Source organism: Leptidea sinapis, chromosome 16, assembly GCF_905404315.1.
Source record: "Leptidea sinapis chromosome 16, ilLepSina1.1, whole genome shotgun sequence".
Taxonomy (NCBI): Eukaryota; Metazoa; Arthropoda; class Insecta; order Lepidoptera; family Pieridae; genus Leptidea; species Leptidea sinapis.
Genome location: NC_066280.1, coordinates 9,546,980 through 9,555,693, shown reverse-complemented (window position 1 = coordinate 9,555,693; position 8,714 = coordinate 9,546,980). Strand labels below are relative to the sequence as shown.

Genomic DNA, 8,714 nt, shown 5'->3' with positions numbered 1-8,714 from the left:
GCGACTATCGTGTCGGGTGCCGGCACATATTGGTTTGTATTGCGAGTGGCATAGAGTCTTATTTGCGGCGGCGACAGGTGCGGTGACAGTCCATTGCGAATGACCGCGTCGCGCAGATAAGAGGTATCAGTTCGCGAGAACCTTATCATGAGATACGGTCGCTATCGACAACCTCAGTCAGCTTTGAGAATACTGATTCATGCGGTCTGACTCGTATATTTTCGAATGTGTGGAACACAGACATTTAAACATCCAACACTGAAAAAATCATTAGAATTTGCCTTATTAGCCTTTTTATTAAACTGATACACAAAGTAATTGTTAAGTTAGCTAGTAACAACACCAACTTAATTACTAACAACACCACGAAATTACGGGTAGCTACTTAATTACGCCTACATGTAGTTAATATCAGTATATTTGAGCCGATTATTATCGACATTAATGAATTGATGGAAACAAAAATATTAACCGTTTAATAAAAGGAAAACCCCTAGAATTTAACCTCAACATATTCCCACGTTTCGTAGCTTGCTGATGGGTATTTGATGATTTTCTTCTTCTTTTATTTAAAATGTGCTATTAAAGCGGTTCAAGGGCTTTTGATCCTCTCACAGCTAATGCTCATGCAGAAAGATTAAGCGCGTACACCTTCCTTAAAGGCCGTGTTTCCTCTGGTATTGCAAGTGAAAATGGGCGGCGGTGATCACTTAACACCAGGTGACCCGTACGCTCGTTTGTCCTCCCTTTCCATAAAAAAAAAGTTTAAGAGTATTATGATCTATTTAGTCGAACGCTTTTAATAAATCGCTTAACTAAATCTATAGCATTTTCCCAGAAGATGAAAAGCAATACAGAATATAGTTTTGAAAATCGTGTGCAATAGTAGGTCAACCGGCCTCATCGCGTTTGACGTTTACCGTTAGGTCACTGATAACGCTATCAATTCGCCACTCCGTTTGTACCAAGGGTCTATTTGAAAAGTTGTAATATTGCAATATAAGTTCCTATAATCTTGCGACGGACAGTTATATTTTAGTTACCAGTTTTGGCTTTACTAATGGAACCATTGTACCCATTATTAGTAATGATTGCAAAATGAATTACTTTCCATATTTCAAGATATTTTGTGTCGAGAGTACCCCACTCCAAACGTGATTAACATTTGACGGCTACTTATATACAATTTTATAAAGTTATCAAACGCATCTAAGGCCTTATTGAAAAGTCTATGTAAAAATATATGTCTTACAGTTTTCTACAATCCGACAGAGTTAATAAGTTATAGTGGCGGAGTTTGGGATAGGAGCTATAGTAGTAGATTTTATATCACATAACGTATCGCCAAAACGTCCATGGTGCAGCGCTTTTATATACTTACAATTCTCATAGAGTGTGCATTATAATGACGATACCAGGCAACTGAACCTCGTAAGAGCGTTAAACAACAATAATTTAGTGGTCGAATTCTGAAATTCTTTGGAGCTACGCAATGAACCCAGTGATCTTTGATGCTTTCTTACAAATATAATCATAATTTATTTATTTATTGGTTCCCATACAACAAACATGTATTAATAATTACAAAATAACGCTAGTTTAAGTAAACCATGATTAACATATACGTTAATTAAATGGAAACACTTATGATGGCGTGATATTTAACTTAAATAAATATAGAGTTATATAATACAATCGATAATTTTATGTTACTATCACGACTTAGGCAAATACGTGTAACTTGTTAACTAAAAAAAATAAAAATAATTTTTAAACACAAACTAAAACTATTTCCGAAATATTAGAAGTATTAGAAATTTAGATCATCCTGAAACTAGTTGGAGTCCTTTATAGAGTTGATCGCACTAAACACTTTCAGGTCATCGGCGTAAAGGAAAGCTTCGAAATTGACAAAAAAAAATTTATATGTCATTGATAAATATGTCTAAAAGCACCGGACCAAGGATGGATCCCTGGGGCAGTCCAGAGTGAGTATAAGAAATAGAAGATTCAAAAACCGCTTTTGGCTATACTAATGGAACCGCTATTAACAGCAGGAACCGTTTACTTAAGTAAAATAACAAAAGTTTGTATTCTTTCTCGCTAAGTAGGAATGAAATCCCTTAAAATGAATAACTTTCCATGTTACAAGATATTTTGTTTGGTGACCCCACACCAAAACTACTGTCATATGTCTTTCTATTAGGTAATTGGCAAACCAGTTAAAAATATTTCCAAGGAAACCGTAATACTTTAGGTTGTCGATAAGATTGTGCTCGACTAAGTCGAACGGTTTTGAGAAGTCCGTATATAGTCCATCTACTTGTATATTTCTATCTGCATGAGATGATAAATTTTCAACGTAAGTGACTAGATTCGATAAAGTGGATCTATTTTTATAGAGGCCGTGCTGCCTCATGGTTACGAGTAAAATAGATTTCATAAGCCAGTTAATATGAGGGCAAACAAACTCAAATATTTTAGCAAGTATAGGCAACTTTGAAATTGGACGATACTTTGTGTATTAAAATAAATTTGAAAGGTTAAAAGAGCTGCCCTATCAACACCATCTGGTGTCAGTTACGAGAACTTGTGAACAATCTTTCTTCATCCTACTAATATTATAAATGTGAAAGTTTGTATGTCTGGATGTATCTTTGAATTTCTTTAACGCAAAATCTACTGAATAGATTTAGATGAAACTTTATAATAATATAGCTTACACACCAGAATAACATATAGGCTATAATTTATAAAACTATAGTGTGAATTATACAAAATATAAAAGAAGTGTGATTGTAACTAATGAATACAACTAGCGCCATCTCTTATCAAATAGCAAGCAAAAGATCAATACAGCTAGTGTTTTAATAAATATCTCATTTAATGAATTTTGACAATGCCTTAGGGCTTAGACTATGCATAACTTTAGCACATGTGCTAGCAATGAGATGTTTAATTTTCATCGCAGGCGAATTAGCGGCAGCGAAATGCGAACAGTCAATTATTAGTTTTTGTATATATTATGTCAAAAACAAAATTGGCGATGATTTGAATCGACTAGTCACCGCAAGCAGCTTCCCTCGGTAACTGTCGAGCTCATCGCGACGCATCATTCAAACAGGACTAGTTACTCAGAAAAATCGTTTTTTACGAATGTATTCTTTACCACATCAGATAAAATATTTATTTTCTGTAGCGTCTTACATCGGCTAATTAGGACAGAGGACTATTATCGACATCTTTATTTATTTTATAATAAAAATTATCTTTAGCTCTAACATTATTCAACGAAAACGAACATTGAGTTTGTAATATAGACGAGTACATTAAGGTCACTACCGAAACTTCGTTTGAATTTCGATCGTTTACGAAGTTTCATTACGGAGAGAGAGTAGACCCCCTTAATAATATAATTTTATTCGAAGCCTCCTGTAATAGGTTAAATTATGTTATTATCATGTTGCTGTCTGCTAACTTTGTATTTTTTTTTTCACTTATTTATTTATTTAAAAAAATATTGAGTCTGTCTTTTTTTTCTGGCAGTTTGTATAGATATCAGTAAACTTTAAATGACAGGATGTGGACTATGCACTGAGTGTGTTACTAATAAACGCGAAGTAAAGTTCTTCCAAGTTTAAAAGTTTTTGTCTTTATCTTACCGTTGTCACTACATCATTACATGACAGGGCGAAGCAATTTTAAACTTGGGAGTAACTATACACTGCGTTTATTAATAATTCAGTGAATATTCATTCCGACATGAGTAACATTTTGTTTATTATTAAAAATACATTTGATATCTCAGTTCCAAAGTGTAACAAGATCGAAATTCAGTAAGTTTGTGATCAGGATGAAAAATTGTTCCATGACAATAACCCACCATTACCAAAGCGAAACAAGTCGATAAGTGAATGCAGTTTAATTGCTACTTCCAATATTTCCTCATATTATGTCTAGAATATTTTTACTTCAAACAGTAACAACCCGAGTTGTTTCCTTTTTCTTGCGGCAGCTTCGTCTGCGGGGTCGTCTCCTTCCCTCGCATGGGCGTTAAATAGTGAACGGGTGCTGATTGTGGTGCCTGTTATAATTAATAAAACATTATGACAGTAATCACGACCATCATGTTCACGAAGCCTCCTTACAAAAACAAACGGTTTTTTTTTTTTTTTTTTTTTTTATATATTTATTAATAAAAAACAAATTTTACATTGCGGTTTCAAAGCAATAAAAACCACTGAGGTTTGTACAATTGCTAAATTAAGTCTACACCAACAGAGTTAAATTAATAAAAGAAAAAATAGTTCACAATCACTTAGCTATACATTATAATTATACAAATAAAAGTAAAAGTACTTGATACAATTAATAGTTAAGCACGATAAGTTGATCGGTGGTCAGTCAAGTCTTAAAAAGTATTTTTTTAAATTCTGTTTTAAATTAGTCTCAGTCAACGAGTCGGTCAAGTCGGTTACACCAGTTTGTCACACCAATGTGACTACGAGTAATTTGTTTTCTTAGTCACACCAAGGGTTGTAATCTACCCTGTTGGTAATTGATATAAGTGATGTGTCAATTTCTATTCTCATAATCTCGACATTCTCGATAGTTTAGATAAAGAATGATTATAGACAGAAAATGTTTTTGCCTCGTCTCAACACCACGGGTTTTACTACATCTTTTATATCTTAACATGTGATAAGTACAATCTGCCAAAATAGGCAAGATGTATAACTTTTGTACATAGGTATATTAATTAACGTAGTATTTCCATAAAATCGCCTAAAGATATATAATTATTAGTAAGTTTCGTTTGCGCACCAGCTTTCAAATAAAAAAAGAATTATCAAAATTGCTTCACCCAGTCCAAAGTTTTGAGGTAACCTCCTTTTTTGAAGTCGGTTAATAAATGAATACAATTTAATGTGACTAAATAATTTATTGGATTGTATATTATAGCTAATTATACAATAAATAATAATTATAGACAGTCGCTCGAGCGACTCGGGCGCTTCGTGCACACTGGTGATCGGTGGGGGGAGTGTGACGGTCCACTTGTTGTGACGAGCAAGATGTCCTGTACCACTGACCTGTATAAGTACCACTGGACAGGCTGTTCATACGTTTGACAGCAAACTTTTGTGCCTATTTGAAGCGCCACTCGCGAGCGTCAAGAGAACTAATTTTGACGTATAATACAAATGGCTACGAAGGAACGTGCAATCTGAAGTATTTTTGCATTTTGAATTAATTACATTCGTTTTCCGTGTTATTTATACTTCAAGAATCAACGTAATAAAGTACACAAATTATTTTTTGTAAATAGTTTCCCACAATCTATCAATGTTTGCTGAGGTTGTCATCACTAGTTTTAGTACCGCAGACTCTCGCTATGTCCAACAGCGCCAAAATGGCGAATATGAAACAGGCACAAAAGCACTTTGACAGCCGGCAGTCCAGTGGTATATAGTAGAGGTCAGTGTCCTCGGACGCATGAGGGGCCGCCCACTCGTCACTGACACATTTACTATTATAATACTTATAATTAATTGTCCGTCTGAGCGCTACTACTATGTGCACTATGCATGATCATACAGCTAGCCTCACTAAACATTACTTAATATATTTATAATAATAATATTGACACTTTACACAAATTATCTTGCTCCAAACTAGGCATAGCCTGGGTACAAGACAACAATATATTTAATACAATAAACTTACACATACATAAATACATATAAACATTCATGACTCGGAAACAAACATCCATATTCACCATATAGATTGCACCTACCGGGATTCGAACCCGGGACCTCTAGCTTAGTTGTCAGAGTCACTAACCATTCGGCTATTTGGGTCGTCTATATTTATTTATAAACATTAAATAACATTGTGTATTCACACCATTTTGGTAAGCCGTAACTAATAGTAATTAATGCAAATGTTGTGTAATAAGGGGTATTAAAACACGAATGTGGGTTTATTGACAATAGTATCACATGAGTGTTTTAATACCTAATTATCAACAGTTGCATGCAAGACTTTATCTACACCCATAATATGAATCCTCTATAAGATTCTGAATCAGTTAGCTTACTGCAAACATTAAAAAAGCCATTCCTAGTAACCATTTCAACATCCAAACGAGTGTTGTAATGTTGTACTGAATTTCATTACAACACTCGTTTGGATGATGTAATGGTTATTAAGACATTGGGTGTTTTAATGTTGGCAATAAGCTTACTGTTTTAGAATCTTTAATAGAGGATTTAAAGCACGGTGTAGATAAAAATAGATTAAGTTCTTGTCATGAACAAACTGGAATATTCACAGGCGTGTAATAGAGGTATGTTATAGATACAGGACTCGTAACAGATATGTTGATGACGTCATCCGCTACGACCGTCGTGAGTAGCGCAATCCCAGCTCGTTTACAACCTCCTCGATGGCGGCCAGGCACTGGTCCAACTCCTCGCGGGTGTGAGCCGCCGATAGACAGAACCTGCAACGAGACGCCCGTCAAACTACTGTATCCACAGAATTGTCAAATCAAATAAATGTATTTAGTAAGAAGACTAAATATAAATTTTGCTCGTCAAAATGTAGATACGAGTGGTCTGTTAACGAAGAGGAACCAGTGGCACCTTTGCACAGGATGCCGGCTAGATTAAGGGTACCACACCACAACGGCGCCTATTTATGTCGTGAAGCTGTAAGCATTATTGTGTTTCGGTCTGAAGGGCGCCGTAGTGAAATTACTGGGCAAACAAGACAACATTGTTTTTTTATGGAAGAGGAGGACAAACGAGCGTACGGGTCACCTGGTGTTAAGTGATCACCGCCTCTCTCATTCACTTGCAACACCAGAGGAATACGCGCTTTTTTTGACGGTACCCATGTCGTATCGTCCCGGAAACACTGCACAAGGTATTTTATGTCTCAAGGTGACCAGCGCAATTATAGTGCCGCTCAGAATTTTTGGGATCTTTCAAGAATCTTGAACGGCACTATATATTCATGGGCAGGGCGTATCATTTACCATTAGCCGAATTTTCATAAAACAGGAAGTCCAAAAACGGTGATATCTGCTATATTTATTGGCACTATTTTGCGCTTTTATATAATTTTTTACCGTTCTTAGTATACACTTGTACCCCCATAACGAAACTTTGTTTAATAAACTCAATTCTGTCATCAATCATATGGTGTTAAAAAAATAAAACAAATAATGTGGCTCTCCTACTTTACATTTATCTCAGCATGTGTGCCCTTGAGTTAACTGCGCTACTAACGCGTCTATTTCGGAACTTGTGCTTAAAAAGCGTAGTCCTAAGCTCATGGATGTCAGGACTTCCATATAATGTAAGATTGGCTTACTAAATAACCACTACTACTATATCATGAACCGCCAGCTGGCGTCGTATTTCTTGAGGACAGTCAGTTGAACAATTATTGAACGCATGGTTTTCGCGTTATTAAAAATTTTATTTCATTCGTGCAATTCGCATCATACTTAAAACTACCCGCCTATTAGATAATTACTATGTCTCAGACAGCAATGTACTTCTCATCCCCATCCATTCCCATCGCACCACCTTGACCTATTATTATTTGCAGAGGGTGGCTATATGACTAGTCCTGATTGGATCCTAGTAACCCCGCTTCCTGAGCTCGTCGGCAAGCCCTGTCGAGTTTACGAACTGCAGTATCTTTATGACGCGAGTATTGTAAACAGCATCTGAGAGTAGGGTATAGTCCCCAAGGATGGTGTTACGCTTGTGCATTAGTGGACCGCAATTGCAAAATCTGCAAGTTCTTTTGTTTTTTATTCCGACCACACTGAGGTGCTCATTTAGGCGGCAGTGCCCAGTCAGTATGCATAAATGTTTCCTGTTCAATGATAGGGCTTCATTTGCGTTTCTGTTATTGAAAGCCTTTATCGGTGCTTTGGAATGGTTTAAACCTGTTGAATTGCTCCAGCGTTTAAGTGCTTCTGAACTACTTCGACCTAACAAACCAACTTTGCTTCCATGCCATTACGAGATGCCAATGCCCATTACTCACCGGATGCGCGCCTTGTTGAGGGGCGTGGCCGGGAAGCCGACGCCCACGGTGGCCACGCCCCGCGCCGTGAGCCGCTCCACGGTGGCCGCCATCTTGCTGAACGTGTACACCAGCATGGGCACCACGGGCGACGCGGCGTGCCCGAAGACCACCACGCCCAGGTCCCGCAGGCGCCGCCGGAAGTGGGCCGTGTTGTCGGCCAGCGAGCGCAGGCGGGCGGCGCCCCGTGGAGAGGCGATGGCTCGCATGGCACCCAGCACCTGCGCGGCCACGGGCGGCGCCATGCTGTGGGCGTACGTGTGGCCGTGACCGTGCGCGCGCACCCAGCTGATGAGCCGCGACGAGCCTGGAAGGGACACTCAGATGAGAGGCTCCCTTGTACAGGATGCCGGCTAGATTATGGGTACCACAACGGCGGTTCCGCCGTGAACGAGTAATACGATCTCTCGGCGTTTCGTAGGGACATCGCTTCATTGTGTGTCTTCTACGGCATTTATCACGGGGAGTGTTCCGAATAGCTGTTAAACCTGATTCCTGCCGTCAAATTCCATCTTCGCCCGACACGCCACAAGTTAGGATATCATCCCACCATCTGGATTTGTGGCGGTCCTCCACAGTGCGGTTTTCAAGGAGCTTTCTTACAC

The 8,714-nt window shown here is 38.0% G+C and overlaps 1 protein-coding gene across 4 annotated transcripts in view; it reads right to left on the bottom strand.

Moving 5' to 3' along the window:
* Positions 1 to 4,922: 4,922 nt before the first annotated feature.
* The window catches only part of LOC126968694 (serine palmitoyltransferase 2), a 42,365-nt gene continuing 38,573 nt past the window's right edge, over positions 4,923 to 8,714 (bottom strand). For all 4 annotated transcript variants that reach the window (XM_050813752.1, XM_050813753.1, XM_050813754.1 and 1 more), the window contains exons 7-8: positions 8,071 to 8,416; positions 4,923 to 6,508 (exon numbers count right to left, since the gene is read on the bottom strand). In XM_050813752.1, coding sequence (XP_050669709.1) covers positions 6,403 to 6,508; positions 8,071 to 8,416 — 452 coding nt within the window. In that variant the 3' untranslated portion in view covers positions 4,923 to 6,402. The remainder of the gene's footprint in view (positions 6,509 to 8,070; positions 8,417 to 8,714) is intronic.